Source organism: Oncorhynchus masou, chromosome 13 (genome assembly GCF_036934945.1).
Source record: "Oncorhynchus masou masou isolate Uvic2021 chromosome 13, UVic_Omas_1.1, whole genome shotgun sequence".
Lineage (NCBI taxonomy): Eukaryota > Metazoa > Chordata > Actinopteri > Salmoniformes > Salmonidae > Oncorhynchus > Oncorhynchus masou.
Window position 1 is genome coordinate 41,235,258 of NC_088224.1, and position 18,554 is coordinate 41,253,811.

Genomic DNA, 18,554 nt, shown 5'->3' on the forward strand with positions numbered 1-18,554 from the left:
ACCTAATTTTAATAAGTACTGCCTTGAAACCTTGAAACATCAGAGAAGGTGTGTATGCAAAAAAATCGATGTAGGGTGTCAGCAAATATAATAAAATGTTTACACTATTCATCTATGGCAAAGATACTGATATATTTCTCCTTTCTAAGGGCTCCCAAGAGGTGTCACTGCAGTACCTTTTGTTCGAATCCAGACTGCATCACATCCGGCCGTGAATGGGAGTCCCACAGGGCGGCACAATTGGCCCAGCGTTGTCCGTGTTTGGCCTGTGTAGACCGTCATTATAAATAAGAATTTGTTCTTAACTGACTTGCCTAGTTAAATAAAATAAAAATGTGTCTGGCTAGCTAGGTCTTCAACCAGCAAGGACCAAACGGGAAAGGGGGGCGTTTATAACAATAGTAAATTGGTATGTCAACACATCAGTCAGCACTTCTGTGAATCGCATCACAAGAGACATGCCAAATGGGAGATTTGCAAGTTCAATGTTGTGTGAGTTGCTTTGTGTATTAATGCAACACTGCTCACTGCATCATTCACATAGGCGTTTCATAGGGTTGCCAGTCATCAATATAAGCCAACTCACCCACTCAGCCTGTTTTTAAAACTTTCTGGTAGTTAGCCACGGGAGAAAAAGCACGTTTTCTTATAGTTTTAGCATTTCTATCCCCCCACAATATTATAGGTGATATTTTAGTCACAAACGTCTATTTTACATGGGAATCCGAATGACTGATCAGGACCTTTAAACTCCTCCCAGTTGTTTCTTTTTTTTTACGGAAACGGGCGGGGTGGTGCACAGGTACGGTGAAATCTCGAAGCTCGCTCTCGCCTGGCGGAGTTATTACTTTTTCAGTAAACAATTATGGCGGCCGCGGATCCCTGGTCCTCGAGTGACGGCGGGCCTGCAAGCAGAGGAGGGTTCCCGGATGGTGAGAACAGCAATGGCCCGGGAGGAAGCGGCGGAGAGACAGAACGCAAGCCAGATCGGGCCACATTCGAATGCAACATTTGTTTGGACACAGCAAGGGACGCTGTCATCAGTTTGTGCGGGCACTTGTTCTGGTACGAGGCGGGGATCCTTTTGATCAATCGTCGAGTAGGGAATGTTGTATGCTGCTAGCAGCTTGCTTACATACCTAGTCATCTGGCATTGCCTTGTTTATCTTTTCTAACAAATTCCAGCTAGCCAGTTTCTCTACGATAACAAGCGGGTGGTTTGTTGGTTCACACACATAGGTCGATGACAAATGCATACACAAGGCTTATTTTTATATAGTTAAATATTAGCTAGCTAGAAAGAAAGATGGCTAACTTGGAGGTCTAGTTAATAGCGAACGTTAATCATGAATGAATGTTGTTGGTTGGCTGAGCTTCATACATTAGCCAACCCATCGAAATAAAAGTGGATTTGACAATGGTGTATGCTCATCAACTCATGCCTTTACAAAAATGTTCACACATTTTATTAATATTAATTCAATGTACAGTTTGTTACATTTGTTTGTTTTTTTGTGTGATATGAAAGTAGAGTGGTTTATGTTTCTAGAACAGTACCGCAATTGAGAATCGATTCAATTTTAGATGGAATATTTAGCCTTTTTGGCTTCCAGAACTTATTCGCTTTTCTGAGGACCAGTCTCTTTATATTACGTTCCACTCCTAGCCAGGGGCACATGCCATGGAGTACACGGAGTGGATTAGCTAAAGAGACTAGTATCCAGGCTACCAATTTGCCGCTAAACAGAATATGTAACGTCATTGGTCTATAAGGAGTAACGTTAGGCTTCTTTAGTCCATTATTGGAAGTTGCCTAGCCATCAGCATCTTGCCAAAATCATTCTTATGGAATTTGATTCATGTCCCATTCCAGCTTCACCTGTGCGCCAGCTACAGCAACATTGTATCAATCTGACGTTTGCAATGTAACAGTGAATGCCTCTCTGGTACACACCTGGTTGCTGCATGGAACTCAAGTCAGTTTCTGCGTTGGGTGTATTAATAACTATTAGACACTGCGCAATGGATAACTTTGGTGACTCACACTAAACAATCATTATTTTTTTACTAAGCACGTGTCATCACTGGTTTAGATTTTCCCAATATTGCCACCTGAATCATGTATTACAAACGGCAGGCGTTGACCTTCAAGTTTCTGCAAAGTTGTTGGCTACAGTTGCATTGTTTGTAATGTATGCATGCATTGACTCATTCGTGTGGAGTTCAGTTACATCTCCGGGGTTAAGAGTGGGATTGGTGTCAGAGGCACTGTCACTATAGAGGAGTAAGAATAGACTGTCCTCGACAGAAAAAACTCTCCAGTCCAGATGATCAATGAGACTTGATGGAACACATATTACTGAACTGAAAAATATAACTAGATATTTTATGTATACTGAACAAAATATAAACGCAACAATTTCAATGATTTTACTGAGTTAGTTCATAAGGAAATCAGTCGATTTAAATAAATTCATTATGCTCTAATCTATGGATTTCAAATGACTGGGCAGGGGTGTAGCCATGGGTGTTTCTGGGAGGACATAGGCCCACCAACTGGGGAGCCTAGCCCAGCCAATCAGAATTAGTTTTTCCCCACAAATGGGTTTTATTCCAGCCAGAAATACTCCTCAGTTTCATCAGCTGTCGGGTTGACTAGTCTCAGACGATCCTGCAGGTGAAGAAGCCAGAAGTGGAGGTCCTGGGCTGGCGTGGTTACACGTGGTCTGCGGTTGTGAGGCCGGTTGGACGTACTTCCAAATTATTTAAAATAACGTTGGAGGCAATTTATGGTAGAGAAATGAACATTTGATTCTCTGACAACAACTCTGGTGGACAGTCTTACATGCCAATTGCACGCTCCCTCAACTTGAGACATCTGTGGCGTTGTGTGACAACTGCACATTTTAGAGTGGCCTTTTATTTTCCCCCAGCACAAGGTGCACATGACCAATGGAGCTAATTAACATTAGCGATGGGGAGCCCGGATGATTTTAATCACTCACATCGTTAAGGTCAGAACAGGGTAACCAGATGCGTCCTGTAGGTGGGTGGGGGGCCTACTGGAAAATAAGGTGAATATGGATTCCAAAATCTAGCACACTAACTAGGCCTATGGGAGAGTTTCAATTGCATACTCCTTGTGTCTTCTCTCCTCACCACCTTCTCAAAACCCATTGGAGAAGGTCAGAGGGGCGGCACCTCAGCTTTCTCATCCAATGGGTTTTGAGAAGGAGGCAAGGATGCGAGGAGTATGCAATTGAGAATCTCTGTGTATCAATTCAGACTCAATGAAGTAGGCCGCTAGGAGGTTGCTCCAAATGTCACCATGTTTCTAGGTGACGCCATTCATAATACCCACACTAATCTTTCTCCTTCTCTCATTCACAGCTGGCCCTGCCTTCATCAAGTAAGTGTGCCATTTTAAAGGTGTTGTCTTTAGTTTCACAGTGGTAAATATTAGGCTACACTTTCTCTACTGGTTGAAACCAGCTTCCAGTCCGATGACATGACCTGAGACCACCTTGGTCAGTCAGTTGACTCAATGCAGCTTAAAGTTGATAATGTTCTCAAGCTCCCATTCATTACACCAGTGTTTTATGTGAACCCCCTTTTTGTCTTTTTTAGATTATAGTACTAGCTGTAACGTACATTTCACCATGCATAGTATTGCATATCCTTCTCCTTTTGAGAATCAATGTTTTTCGTTCATTAGTTACTGCGCTAACTCTGATCGAATTAGTGTCAACACTACTTCAGTGCCTTGTTCCCAGCTGTTTGTATTTGACACTGTTTTGTGCTATATTGCACAACTCTCTTGTATTACCGACACAGAAAATGCATGGCATAATGTGGGTTTTTTTTTTCTCCCAATTTTATTTTTTTAAATAAATCATTCTACTACAGTATATTGACTCATCCTTCTACATAACACAGAACAGCACATAGATCTACCCTGTGTGTGGCACGTTGCAATAAGTCAGTGCAAGCCAATAGACTGACGGAATTGAACAGACGGTACGGTATAGCTTCTGTCTCACCTGTCATATGATCTCTCTTTCTCTCCCTCCTCGGTCTGTGTCAGTGGTTGGAGACGCGACCCAGCCAACAGCAGTGTCCTGTGTGTAAAGCAGGCATCAGCAGAGAGAAAGTCATCCCCCTCTACGGCAGAGGGAGCTCCAGCCAAGAGGACCCCAGGTACACTGTGTGTTTTTTGTCTGTGTGTCATTATTAGTGAATGTGTGACACTGAGAAACTGCATTGGTTAACTGGTGTTTCGTCCTCCAGGTTGAAAACCCCGCCTCGTCCTCCGGGACAGAGAACAGAGCCAGAGAGCAGAGGGGTGAGTCTTCCTCTCCTCTTCATCGCTTAGATTTTAATTGATGTTTAAAGGGATACTTCGGTATTTTATCATTCTAGCAGATACTCCGAGACTTCCAGTCATTGCGCTGACGCTAGATAGCATTGGCTTTCAAAACTACCTCTAGCGTCCTTCATACTGGACAAAGAGACATAAAAATGGTATCCACGAGTTCATCAGACTCTGGGGAAATAGATACAGGGCCTCATTGCCAAAATCCCGAAGTATCCTTTTAATATGTTTATTACATGGTTGTTTTCTGTGTTTACTCTATTTGTAATGAGAGACCACTATTCCTTTCTTTCCTCTTCTTGCAGCCCTTCCAGGGGTTCGGGGACAATGGCTTCCACATGTCCTTTGGGATCGGTGCTTTCCCTTTCGGCTTCTTCACCACAGTCTTCAACACCAATGACCCCTACCACAGAGCAGGTACACACACACATACAAACACAACCATCCATTTATTCCTTGATGCGATACCTGTTGACTAGTCATTGCAATGTTATCACTGTTCCCCCAGACGCATATGCAGCCGATCACCAAGGCAACGGCAACAACTGGCAGGACTCTCTCTTCCTGTTCGTGGCCATATTCTTCTTCTTCTGGCTGCTGAGCGTGTAAGGGAGAGGGAGGGAAAGGAAAGGTGCTCACACTCATACACACGTCAAAACACCAGAAATGACCCACTTAAGTGGCTGAGTATCTGTGGGTTTATGCTCTTCCTTTGTACTTGATTGATGGATTAAGGTCACTAATTAGGAAATAACTCCCCACACCTGCTTTCTAGGTCTTTATTTAAAGGAAAAAACAAAAACCCGAAGACACCAGTCCCTCCATGAAATATTTGACACCTCTGCTTTAGACTATAGATGGGTGGTGGTGGGATGACTGGCAGTTCTCTTAGCAAAAGATATCTAGTTCAGGAAACACAAACCAGTCAAAGATTTGTGTATCCAAATGATTTACGAGACTCACTTGGATAGGGAGAGTACACAGACACCACTCTGGTGGTGGATGATACCCAAGCGTGAGGGTGAGTAAAACGAAGACACTATCGCCCTCTTTCTGTGGAAATTGTACATAAATGCACACACACAGGGGTGGGGGCTGGCTGACTTTTTTTTATGGATGGGACTGGTGGATAGTCAAAATTAAATGATTTAATTGTAAATTAGGGGATGATCGAAGTAATTTTACTGCACCACAAAACCTGTAATATGTGGTTAACGTAGAACTATTTAGACAAAATGGAATTACTTGTTTTTGCCCCTTGAAGGAATTTCAGGTTTAATTCCCCAAATATTAGAGCTTGTTTGAGTTAAGGGAGGGTGAGAATGGGATTTACCTGATAACATCGATGTTTTTCTTTAATCACCATAGCCACTTTTTTTTACAAGCCAAAGAGTAACGTATTACCGTCAAGTACAATTTGGGGAAAATGTTTTGGGATATTCCTGTTTACAATTTAACCGATTTTAAATAATTTGTCCGTAGATTTACGAACCAAATTTATGAATATTCCTTAGACTAGTGTACAGATGGATACACTAACAACTTTATATATAATCTTAAATTGCCATTGCACTGTGAAGTCATATAAAGAAGACAGACCTAATAATGTGGATTAGAGCTACAGCGTATTCGGAAATTATTCAAACCCCTTCACCTTTTCCACAATTTGTTACATCCTTGTTCTAAAATAGATTCAATTATTTTTCTCAATCTATAATCGTGGCCAAAAGTTTTGAGAATGACACAATTTTTAATTTTCCCAGTGTTTGCTGCTTCAGTGTCTTTAGATATTTTTGTCAGATGTTACTATGGAATATTGAAGTGTCATTACATAAGTGTCAAAGGCTTTTATTGACAATTATGAAGTTGATGCAAAGAGTCAATATTTGCAGTGTTGACCCTTCTTTTCCAAACCTCTGAAATCCGCCCTGGCATGCTGTCAATTAACTTCTGGGCCACATCCTGACTGATGGCAGCCCATTCTTGCATAATCAATGCATGGAATTTGTGGGGTTTTGTTTGTCCACTCACATGATGTCAGCTGGTCCTTTTGTGGCAGGGCTGAAATGCAGTGGAAAAGTTTTGGGGATGCTGTTCATTTCCATGGCAAAGAGGGACTTTGCAATTCATCTGATCACTCTTCATAACATTCTGGAGTATATGCAAATTGCCATCATGCAGACTGAAAATTAATGTCAGTCTCAAGTTTTGGCCACGACTGTACACACATTACCCCATAATGACAAAGCAAAAACATTTTAGAGATGTTTGCAAATTTATTAAAGAAAAAAAGTATTACATTTACATAAGTATTCAGACCCTTTACTCAGTACTTTTGAAGCACCATGGAATATTTGACACCTCTTGTGTTTTGTCCATCATATTAAAGGGATACTTCGAGTGTTCTTGGGTATGACGCTACAAGCTTGGCACACCTGTATTTGGGGATTCTTTTCTGCAGATCCTCTCAAGATCCAGGTTGGATGGGGCGCATCGCTGCACAGCTATTTTCTGGTCTCCAGAATTGCTCAATCAGGCTCAAGTCAGGGCTCTGGCTGGGCCACTCAAGGACATTCAGAGACTTGTCCCAAAGCCAGCCATGCATTGTCTTGGCTTCGTTCTTAGGGTTGTTGTCCTGTTGTAAGGTGATCCTTTGCCCCAGTCTGAGGTCCTGAGTGCTCTGGAGCAGGTTTTCATCAAGGATCTCTGTACTTTGCTCTGTTCATCTTTCCCTCGATCCTGAGTAGTATCGCAGTCCCTGATGCTGAAAAATATTACTACAGCATGATGCTGCCACCACCATGCTTCCTCGTAGGGATGGTGCAAGGTTTCCTCCAGACATATCGCTTGGCATTCAGGCCAAAGAGTTCAATCTTGGTTTCATCAGACCAGAGAAACTTGTTTCTCATGGTCGGTCTGAGGTGCCTTTTTGGCCATCTCCAAACGGGCTGTCCTGTGCCTTTTTCTGAGGAGTGGCTTCCGTCTGGCCACTACCATAAAGGCCTGATTGGTTGAGTGCTGCAGGGATGGGAGACCCTTCCAGAAGGACACAGAGGAACTGCACAGAGGAACTCGGGAGCTCTGTCGGTGACCATCGGGTTCTTGGGCTCCTCCCTGACCAAGGCCCTTCTCGCCCGATTGCTTAGTTTGGCTGAGCGACAAGCTCTAGGAAGAGTCTTGGTGGTTCCAAACTTCTTCCATTTAAGAATGATGAAGGCCAATGTGTTCTTGAGGACCTTCAATGCTGCAGACATGTTTTGGTACCCTTCACCAGATCTGTGCCTCGACACAATCCTGTTTCGGCGCTCCACGGACAGTTCCTTCAACCTCCTGACTTTGTTTTTGCTCTGACATGTACTGTCAACTGTGGAACTTTTTTATATAGACAGATGTGTGCCTTTCCAAATCATGTCCAATCAATCGAATTTACCACAGGTGGACTCCAATCAAGTTGTAGAAACATCAAGGATGATCAATGATTTGAGTCTCATAGCGAAGGGTTTGAATACGTTTTTTTGGTTTTATTGAATACAGAATACATGTAATTATCAATTTTAGAATAAGGCTGTAACAAAATGTGGGAAAGGGGTCTGAATATTTTCCAAATGCATTGTATAGTGGATGTAAAAATACGATTTAAGAGTTCTGTCTGTTTACCTATATGATAAACTATTGTAAAGAGTCATGAGGATAGTGTATGGGAAGGCTGGAGTGGGCAGTATTGTATTGTGTACAGTTGTGCTTTGTGGAGAATTGGCCACATATGAGCAAATAGTTTAACATTTAAATCTACAAAGCAAAATGAGCTGAACACAGGATCATTCAATCTGGATTATTAAATGTTCTGAAAAACTGGCCCTGGGGGTTTTGTTGCTGGGCACAGTGCTGCACAGGAAAAGATGACAGCAGGGTCACGTTCATTAAAACATTTTGCAACGTGTTTTTTGGACAAATTCAGACTGTTTCCGCTTTGTGCCTACTGAACACGGCCCAGGTGCAGAAGTCAATACAGTGTTTGCCAGAGCCTTTTTGACTCAAGTCAGAATGAGTATGTCATTATCTGCAGCCAAGAAAATAACATGCGGTGAGAAACATGAACTGTTCCTAATGTGACATGGACTATTATCATATTTCTATTGCAATGAGTGTTTCTCTTGACTGTGTTTGTATCGGAATTTGTATACATTTGTATATATGAATATTGTAAATGCTCTTTTTTCCTTTTTCTGAACGACCAGACATGGGATTGAGACAAATGTGAGAGACCTCGGGTTTAACCAGGCAACCTGACATGTGGCGGAGTCCCCCTCTTCCACTAGTGAAAGACATGTTACTCTTTTGTACTTGTACAACGCTCACTGAATGGTACAATCTATTGCATATGATGCGCATATGAGCCAACCAGAGGCGAGTGAGCAGTGTATGAAAAGGAAACTCCCATTTCACCTTACCAATTTAATTATCATAAACTCCTGTGAAGTATATGAAATGGGCTCAAGATCAAGTTTCCAAGAACTCTGTAGCACCTTACTAAACAACACCAGCCATGCAAGGGGTTGAGGAAAGGAAGGGCACAACAGGGGTAAGAGGGGGTGTACAGGTTGTCATTTCTTGCATATCACTGTCTGATCAAGCTAAGCATTTGTATTAGGAGTTTATTTTTGACCAAAAAAAAAGTATTGTGCAAGACAACAGTGAGACATTGTGCAAAACCAAATGGTCACAGCAGGAAAACAATTTCCAAAGCTCTGTCTGAATAAATAGTTGTTTAATACATTTAATGTGGCCGGTGCTGTCTGTTTATGAAATGTCCAAATATGCTGAATTGTTAGAGGCAATGGGTGAGGCAGAGATGGGATTCATTCAACCACAAAGAACACTAGATCCATGTCAAGAATAAAATAATTACTCAGCTTCATTGTAACCTAAATTAGCTGGAACAGGTGTAGCCCATCTAGTAATATGATTGCAGTCGAGATGATCATATGGTTGCACAGGTTGTTTACCCCCAAACTGTTTCTAGTAGCATTACAGCAATGTAATGCTACTAGAATTTGGCTCAACAGTAGATTCTCTTGTACTGGACTGTTGAATGATCACGTGATTAGTCTCTCCTTTAGTAGATCACATGATTGCTGACTCCCACATGCATTCCCTCTCTGGGTCTCAGGAGACAAGAGGTTGAGGAATGTAGTGAGATGACATTTTGGGTAGTAAAGTATGTGAGGTAAATTAACATTGATACTTGACAACTGAAAGTACTCGTTGTGTTGAGTGCATGCAGCCAAATGGATGGATGTGCTCACTCTAGACTGAATTTGATTTTTCCCAGGGTCCATACTTAATAACAATAGAAATAGGGGACCAGACTGGTCTCAGTCTAGACGTAATATAGTAAACTTACACCCGGGACATTTAAATTAGTATGATATTACATTTGTTATGGTTACTTAAGGCAATAACAAAAATAGGGTGGGTGGGCGTATAACGTGAACGTCTAGCAAACCAAAGGTTGCGTGTTCGAATCTCATCACGGACAAGTAACATTTTAGCTAATTAGCATGTTAGCTAACTCTTTAACCTAACCTTATCCACTAGAGATAGCTGATGTTAGCATTAGCCACCTAAACATTAGCGCCAACAAATTGGAATTCGTAACATATTGTACATTTTGCAACATATACTAATTGGATGTAAGCGAGCCACAAATAAACACATACCATTCACTAAATGGAGTGTCTCGGATTTACCTACAGAAAAATAGGAAATGCTCAGATCACGTTGAGACACCTCATACCTAACTTGCTATTAGTTCTGCTAAAGAGAGCTGTGTCTTCAGCTCCCATGTACAAGGGGCTGCAGCCTGCAAGTGTCTCAAGAGTTTCAGAACATTTCAGAAGGTCACATGCACCACTGATTCAAGCTGATGTGTGAAATAAACCAGAGGTATATTCCTGTAGAGCAAGGCAATATACAGGAGTGCTGTCAGCATGGGGAAAAAAATTGTAATAAAGTTAGATAAAAATTAAAAAAATATCTACAATATTACATATTAAAAAAAAGAGACCATAAACTGAAACAATATACAGAATACTGAGGATCATAAAAAAAGGTATTTAAAACAGTTATGGCGGCGATTTCTGTATCTAATAAATAATTTGCTCACTTGAGAAAGGTATTTTTTGAAAACAAATAAGCACTGGGAGAGAAACATTTGGTTTTGGTTAGAGTAATAAAAAGCTCTAGTTTTGGTAAATTAAAATTGTTAGCAGTAGCTGGAATTTAAGAAAATATCTAATCACACTTATAAGCGTGGACACATGTTATCTCAAGTTGAAAGTGCAAAAAAGTGATCCATTATGGGTCAACTTTGACATGTCAGAAAGGGGGAAACAGAAGAGAAGGCTGAAAGATCTGAAAGGAAAAACATGTCATATTTATAGGATGTTTCTAGAATATTGAAAGTAACTGTGGTTCTAATTCGTCTAAAGGCACTACTTCATCAAACCTTTCCTTTGCCATTTTTAGGTCCCCTGTTCTTTTTATTGAGGATTTTCATCAGGTTCTTGGACATGTAATATGGCTTCTGCATCGTTCCATCATGTCGCTCCAAGTCCTCCACTGTGAGAAAGGGAGAGAAAATATGTTGTGCAATGAAGCAAGATATGTAACAATGTAATGCATGAGTGTTCAGTATTTGATACAGTAATATTTGTTGCTGGAGGTGCTCTACTTACAGAAGCAGAGGAAAAGTGTGTCCACACACATGCTGTACACACTGAAGAATCCATGAGCAATGAGGTATGCTCCCACCACAACCACCTGTTACCACAAAGACATACACACCACTGTCAATTTCTTTCTCTAACACACATTTAATTACCTGTATATATGACTGTCACTTACAATAATGGGCATCCAGTAATAGTTGAGCATTTCAGTACGGAAATTGCTGCCTGGTAGTCTTATTCTGCCAGAGAAGAAAAAGAAGGCCAGGACACCTGAGAAGAGAAGAATTGGTTAAAGATTAGATTAATTTAGAACGGTTATTCAATCACACTTCTGGACTGTAAAATGCACCAAAGGAGCTCCCATTCATTCAGAACTACCACCAATGATAACACAATAATTATGTTGTCCTCTTACCTACTCCTCCCACCACTAGCATCTTCCCAAAGAACAGCAGCAGGTCCGTCACTTTATCTAGCACCACCACCCTGAGTGGAGATGCACAGTCAGGAAAACACGTCCCCACCACTCAGCTTTGGTTCCACAGCAGTCAATCAAATCCATGCAAAATGATCTTATGTTAGAGGGAAAAAACATGTCTACATCTTCCCACAGGCATACCAACCATTACTAGAGCACATACTGTACCTGACAATGTTCCTCATTAGAAGCATGAATGCGTTTTTAGCGGAGACACAGAAGTTTTTTCCATATACGGCAATCTGTGGGAAAAAAAAGAGAAGTGTGTATTAGACACATAGTCTACCAGAAATATTCTACACTGGGGAACTGAGGGAGCAAGGTTGACTGACAGGGACTTGGAGTTAACAGGTATTAGTGATGATGTTATGGTGACGTAGTGGAGACTGACCATGATGTAGGTGTTTCTATTGAGGAACTTTATGAACTTCTCCAAACACCAGAAGCAACACTTCAGACAGCACATGAGGAACCGAGAACAGGGGTTTTGAGCCGCTAGAGAGAAAGAGACACATACATACATAATAGATTGATTACATGTTTGAGTCGGATAATAATAACAGTTTAAGGGAAGTCCAAGGCGGCCTCCAGCCTTACCTCTGGTCTTGTGGTCCAGGTACTCCAGGATGATCCGGATTATCTGGATGAGGGTGAGGATCAGAGCACCAAATGCCAGGGAGCCAACATGGTATCTAAGAGACACAAGAAAGAAACACATAGGGGGAGAGATTGAGTTAATTGAATGGAAAGCAAAATACAACATTTGATTCTGGCTCAGATTACAGTGTACAAAATATAAGTAACACCTGTTCTTTCCATGACAGACTGACCAGGTGAATCCAGGTAAAAGCTATGATCCCTTATTGATGTCACTTGTTAAATCCACTTCAATCAGTGGAGATGAAGTGGAGGAGACAGGTTAAATAAGCATTTGTAAGCCTTGAAACATGGATTGTGTATGTCCGCCGTTCAGAGTGTGAATGTGGAAGACAAAATATTTAAATGCCTTTGAATGTGGTATGGTAGTAGGTGCCAGGCACACCGGTTTCAGTGTGTCAAAAAGTGGTTAGAGCGTTGGGCCAGTAACCGAAAGGTTGCTGGATCGAATCCCCGAGCTGACAAGGTTAAAATCTGTCGTTCTGCCCCTGAACAAGGCAGTTAACCCATTGTTCCCCAGTAGGCCATCATTGTAAATAACAATTTGTTCTTAACTGACTTGCCTAGTTAAATAAAGGTTAAATAAAAAGAACTGCAACGATCAACAGTTTCCCGTGTGTATCAAAAATGGTCCACCACCCAAAAGGACATCCAGCCAACTTGGAGCATTGGAGTTAACATGGGCCAGCATCCCTGTGGAACACTGACAGGTTGTAGAGTCCATGCACTGACAAAGTGGGGCTGTTCTGAGGGCAAAAGGGGGTGCAACTCAATATTATGAAGGTGTTTCTAATGTGTGTACACTCAGTATATGGTCTGTGGACCCTCTAGTGGCCAGGCAAGGAAAGGCACCACCACACCCCTACTGTTGAAGCGTTGGTCTACTCCCTTACCGTATTGTGCGGATGAAGGCCTGGGACAGCGGGAAGGTGGGGATGTCCGAGGGCTTGTTTAAGGCCCAGTAGTAGGAGGCGAAGGCCCCGGCCAGGCTGCACTGGCCCATGGCGATGACAAAGTTGACGCACCACAGGAAGGCCACCACATTGTAGATCTGCAGGTTGAACAGGTTTCTCTGCAGCAGGCCCTCGTTATTGTACTTGATGAAGATGCAGCGCGCCGATCGGCACCACGAGTAGTCTGTAGAGTTGTAGAATGTCTGAGGGAAAGATAAGGGGGAGAGATGAAAGAAGAACGGATGAGATATGAATGGAGAGATGGAAAGGGGTCAAACTTTTTTTTTCTTCTCCCTTTTAAGTAGACGGCTGAACTGAGTAGACACATTTTCTGTGTATTTCTGAGTTGGGCTTTCTGCATGCATCTCTATGGGGTCAAAGTTAATCAGGGACACTTACCTGTGGGTTACAGGTCTCATTGCCGCTGATTTGACCACAGTTATCCTGAGTAGAGTTGAGAGCCACCACTTTGTACACTGGAATACCTGAAGTGGCCAGATACCTAAACAACCTCTGTTAAGTGGGTTAACTATACTGTGGAGTTTGTAGATGTGGAAAAGAGATACAAAACAGACCTTTAGTCATAAAACTATAATAAGCAGTGTAAATACCCACAAATATTTAAATGACTGTGAGAGGATACAGAGCAGTGATGCCCCAATAGGCCACACACACCACCAAGAGAACAAAGGTGATGAGAGGGTAGAACAGCGTAGACATCATGTGACTGACAGCCCTGTGAAAGAGAACGACATAGTTACAGGACGTGTGCTGAAAAGTTAGGTTGTATCGCAATATTGGTAGAATATTTGTCACAATACATGGTTGTGTGTGTGTAAGTATGGGCCAGTATGTGTAATCCTGGATCATATATCTAACATGACTCACTTGCTGGACTCCTGGATGAGAGCGATGGCGATGAGGATTCTGGTCCGCAGAAAGATCAAGGTCAGGAGAAGAATGCCTTCTACCACACACAGGATTATCACTGAGTGATAAAGAGAGAGAGAAAGATGTAGGGTGGAAGTAGATAGGTCAACAGTGGTACAAAGTTGTCATCAGAAAAGAATGTCTGTCAGTCTGTGTACAGAAGAAAACAGACATAAAATGAGCATGTGTAATATCAGACTCACATAAGGCCAGCCAGGTCTCCTTGACATGAAGGTAGACCTTGAAGTCGGTGGTGAAGCCTATGTCAGTGATGGAGACAGCAGACTTTCTGTAGTTGTCGTACTCCCACCAGCAGTGATATATGCCTACAGAGTCAGGCAGAGTGCGAGGGAGAAAAAAAAAAAAATGCTTTAACCACCCTGAAAAGTCCATGTTCTTAAACCAATGTGAACTACATACACAAAAGTATGATGACACAGCTTCATATTAGTGGATTCAGTTTTTCAGCCCCATTCATTGCTGACAGGTGTATAAAATTGAGCACACAGCCATGCAGTCTCCATAGACAAACATTGGCAATAGAATGGCCTTTCGAGGACCAACAACAGCTCAGCCGCAAAGTGGTAGTCCACATAATCTCACAGAACGAGTCCGCCGCGTGCTGAAGTGCAGAGCACGCAAAAATCATCTGTCCTCGGTTTTAACACTCACTACCGAGTTCCAAACTGCCTCTGGAAGCAACATCAGCACAATAACTGTTTGTCGGGAGATTTATGAAAAGGGTTTCCACAGCCGAGCAGCCGCACACAAGCCTAAGATCACCATGTGCAATGCCAAGCGTAGGCTGGAGTGGTATAAAGCTCGCCGCCATTGGACTCTGGAGTGAGATCACACTATACCATCTGGCAGCCCGACGGACGAATCTGGGTTTGGCAGATGCCTGGAGAACGCTACCTGCCCCAATACATAGTGCCAACTGTAAAGTTTAGTGGAGAAGGAATAATTGTCTGGGTCTGGTATTCATGGTTCCGGCTAGGCCTCTTAGTTCCAGTGAAGGGAAATCTTAACGCTAGAGCATTCAATGACATTCTGTTCTTCCAACTTTGTGGCAACAGTTTGGGAACGTCTTTTCCTATTTCAGCATGACAATACCCCCGTGCACAAAGCAAGGTCCATACAGAAATGGTTTGTCGAGATCGGTGTGGAAGAACTTGACTGGCCTGCACAGAGCCATGACCTCAACCCTATCGAACACCTTTGAGATGAATCGGAACGCCGACTGCGAGCCAGGCCTAATTGCCCAACATTAGTGCCCGACCTCACTAATGCTGTTGTGGCTGAATGGAAGTCAGTCATTTACATTTACATTTAAGTCATTTAGCAGACGCTCTTATCCAGAGCGACTTACAAATTGGTCCCTGCATTAATGTTCCAACTTCTAGTGGAAAGCCTTCCCAGAAGAGAGGAGGCTGTTTTGGCAGCAAAGGGGGGGACCAACTCCACATTAATGCCCATGATTTTGGAATGAGATTTTCAAAAGAGCAAGTGTCCACATACTTTTGGTCATGTGTGTTTAGACCTACTAGAGAGAGTACACGACATACATGCTAGTAGACATTTATTACCACACTTGTTATTATCAATGGACTTACCATAGGCACCTACTGCCAACACTCCAAATATAAGGACCCAGACCATAACAGGGGCAATAAACCTCAACAGAAGGAGGAACAGAAAACTGACCACCATGGCTATGACCAGTGCACTAATGGAGGAGAGGAGAGAGGAACACAGCAGGGTAAGAGAGTGGATTGGAAGAGCGGAGAGAGAATAAAGTTAAGGAGGTGGAGAAGAACAAAAATTCGAAAGAGACATTTCTGGTCATTATTAAAATATAAGGCCGGTGTCACAGATTAAGGATTATTACATAATTGACAAATATGATTTGTAAATATGTATCAAGCCACCGGATATACATGTCAAAGCCATGTATATAAAGATATGGGTCTGATACAGGTGAAACACATACTTTGACACCTACAGGTTTGTCCAGTTTTATAAGCACTTAAGCATTAGGGCTGTGACGATACCAGTATCGCAATATTTTTTTCTTGGCAAAATTGAAAACACGAAGCAGCCCAAGCGCGTCGGTCCTTTAAAAACCGGCTGCATGTAAAATATTGTTTGCGGTAGCTTGAAAAATATATAAAATCTGACTAGATGACAACATGTTTGTTTCCAACATTAGGGGAGTTTCCTAAAGTGAAATCCGCTTCGTGTTTTGTTTCCTTGCAGTAATACTGGTATCGTCCCAGCCCTAATAAGCATTTCATTTCTTATCAATGTTTGCTGCAGAAAGAAGCTCTCTCATATTTAATAAGTTAAATAAATTAAGTGTAACATGAAAGATAGAGCGACCATGCAAACTTCTCTGGTTTCTCCTGATCGAATACCACAGCACACTGGAAATTGTGCATTGACAAGTAACTGGCAGTAGGGGGTGGTCTGATGAGAGGTGAAAATGAACTCACGCTATGATCCACTGCCATGACGACGCAAAGTCCTCAAAGATTCTCACTCCAATCTCCTTGGCATTGAAGCTGTTTACTATGTCACTATAAGACACACAGGGAAAATACATGTTAATGCTAGTAATTACTGACAATGTCTTTGAAACAAAACAGCACAAAGAGTACTACAGGAGAAATTAAAATAAAAGCAGAGACGATTCAGAAATAGAGAAGGAGATAAAAGGAACAAAGATGAAATGTGAAGAGTTTGTTTTGTAATAGTACATTCCTGAATTGGTGGCATTTACAGAACTGAATAGAAAGACAGGGTAACATTAGAAGCTTTCTTTGACTGCTGGTATTCAGTAGCAGTAAGTGTATTGATTACTACAGCACATTGAGGGATAATTTGGGAGGTTGTACAACAGCCCACTGACAGTTCCTTGGGTTGTTTGTGTATAAAATACGAACTATTACACCTGTTTATGTGTCAAAGGATGAACATAAAAGTCTAAGCCTAGTTATCTAGTTGTCTTATTCCTAGTTTATTAAATTGAAAAAATGACCACTCAGGTCTGGACATACCCGTAATTACAAAGCACAAACAGGTTTAGAATTTTTTACTCATTTATATCTACAAAAACTGAAATATCACATTTACATAAGTATTCAGACCCTTTACTCAGTACTTTGTTGAGTACTTGTCCCGAAGCCACTCCTGCATTGTCTTGGTTGTGTGCTTTGGGTTGTTGTTATGTTGGAAGCTGAACCTTCGCCCCAGTCTGAGGTCGTGAGCGCTCTGGAGCAGGTTTTCATCAAGGATATCTCTGTACTTTGCTCCGTTCAGCTTTACCTCGATCCTGACTAGTCTCCCTGCCACTGAAAAACATCCCCACAGCATGATGTTACCACCACCATGCTTCACCGTAGGGATGGTGCCAGGTTTAATCTAGATGTGACGCTTGGCATTCAGGCTAAAAAGTTCAATCTTGGTTACATCAGACAAGAGAATCTTGTTTCTCATGGTCTGAGAGTCTTTAGGTGCCTTTTGGAAAACTCCAAGCGGGCAGTCATGTGCCTTTTACTGAGGAGTGGATTCCGTCTGGCCACTCTACCATAAAGGCCTGATTGGTAGAGTGCTGCAGAGGTGGTTGTAATTCTGGAAGGTTCTCCCATCTCCACAGAGGAACTCTGGAGCTCTTTCAGAGTGACCATCGGGCTCTTGGTCACCTCCCTTCTCCCCCGATTGCTCAGTTTGCCAGGGCGGCCAGCTTTAGGAAGAGTCTTGGTGGTTCCTAACTTCTCATACTTAAGAATGATCGAGGCAACTGTGTTATTGAGGACCTTCAATGCTGCAGACATTTTTTAGTACCCATCCCCAGATCTTTGCCGCGACACAATCCTGTCTCGGAGTTCTACAGAAAATTCCTTCAACCTCATGGCTTGGTTTTTGCTCTGACATGCAGTCAACTGTGGAACCTTATATTGACAGTTGTGTGCCTTTCCAAATCGTGTTCAATCAATTTAATTTACCACAGGTGGACTCCAATCAAGTTATAGAAACATGATAAATGGAAATAGGATGCACCTGAGCTAAGTGTCTTCAAATGCATTAAATAAGGTATCTGTTCTGTATTTTTTTTATACATTTGGAAAGCATTATAACACTTTTCGCTTTGCCATTATGGGGCATTGTGTGTAGGTTGCTGAGAATGTTGTTTTTTAATCCATTTTCGATTACGGCTGTAACATAACAATATGTGGAAAAAGTATAATGGTCTGAAGACTTTCTGAAGGCACTGTATATACAGTACCAGTCAAAAGTTTGAACACACCTACAAGGGTTTTTCTTTATTTAGACTATTTTCTACATTGTAGAATAATACTACAGACATCAAAACTATGAAATAACACATTGTATCAAGTAGTAACTAAAAAAAGTGTTAAATCAAAATATATTTA

General features: G+C 41.9%; 2 protein-coding genes across 3 annotated transcripts in view; one reads left to right on the forward strand and one right to left on the reverse strand.

The window, feature by feature from the left end:
- The first annotated feature begins 760 nt into the window (after nt 1–760).
- LOC135552332 (E3 ubiquitin-protein ligase RNF5-like) lies at nt 761–9,153 on the forward strand. The gene is made up of 6 exons (XM_064983893.1): nt 761–1,065; nt 3,391–3,409; nt 4,085–4,197; nt 4,288–4,342; nt 4,678–4,789; nt 4,881–9,153. The coding sequence occupies exons 1-6, from the start codon at nt 866–868 to the stop codon at nt 4,979–4,981; spliced, it is 600 nt and encodes a 199-aa protein (XP_064839965.1). The 5' UTR covers nt 761–865; the 3' UTR covers nt 4,982–9,153.
- Nucleotides 9,011–18,554, reverse strand: part of LOC135552331 (choline transporter-like protein 4) — a 43,179-nt gene continuing 33,635 nt past the window's right edge. For both annotated transcript variants that reach the window (XM_064983892.1, XM_064983891.1), the window contains 14 exons: nt 16,614–16,697; nt 15,735–15,847; nt 14,325–14,447; nt 14,080–14,179; nt 13,835–13,927; nt 13,591–13,693; nt 13,132–13,394; nt 12,179–12,273; nt 11,973–12,076; nt 11,750–11,823; nt 11,519–11,589; nt 11,279–11,373; nt 11,110–11,194; nt 9,011–10,993 (listed from right to left, as the gene is read on the reverse strand). In XM_064983892.1, coding sequence (XP_064839964.1) covers nt 10,875–10,993; nt 11,110–11,194; nt 11,279–11,373; nt 11,519–11,589; nt 11,750–11,823; nt 11,973–12,076; nt 12,179–12,273; nt 13,132–13,394; nt 13,591–13,693; nt 13,835–13,927; nt 14,080–14,179; nt 14,325–14,447; nt 15,735–15,847; nt 16,614–16,697 — 1,522 coding nt within the window. In that variant the 3' untranslated portion in view covers nt 9,011–10,874. The remainder of the gene's footprint in view (nt 10,994–11,109; nt 11,195–11,278; nt 11,374–11,518; nt 11,590–11,749; nt 11,824–11,972; nt 12,077–12,178; nt 12,274–13,131; nt 13,395–13,590; nt 13,694–13,834; nt 13,928–14,079; nt 14,180–14,324; nt 14,448–15,734; nt 15,848–16,613; nt 16,698–18,554) is intronic.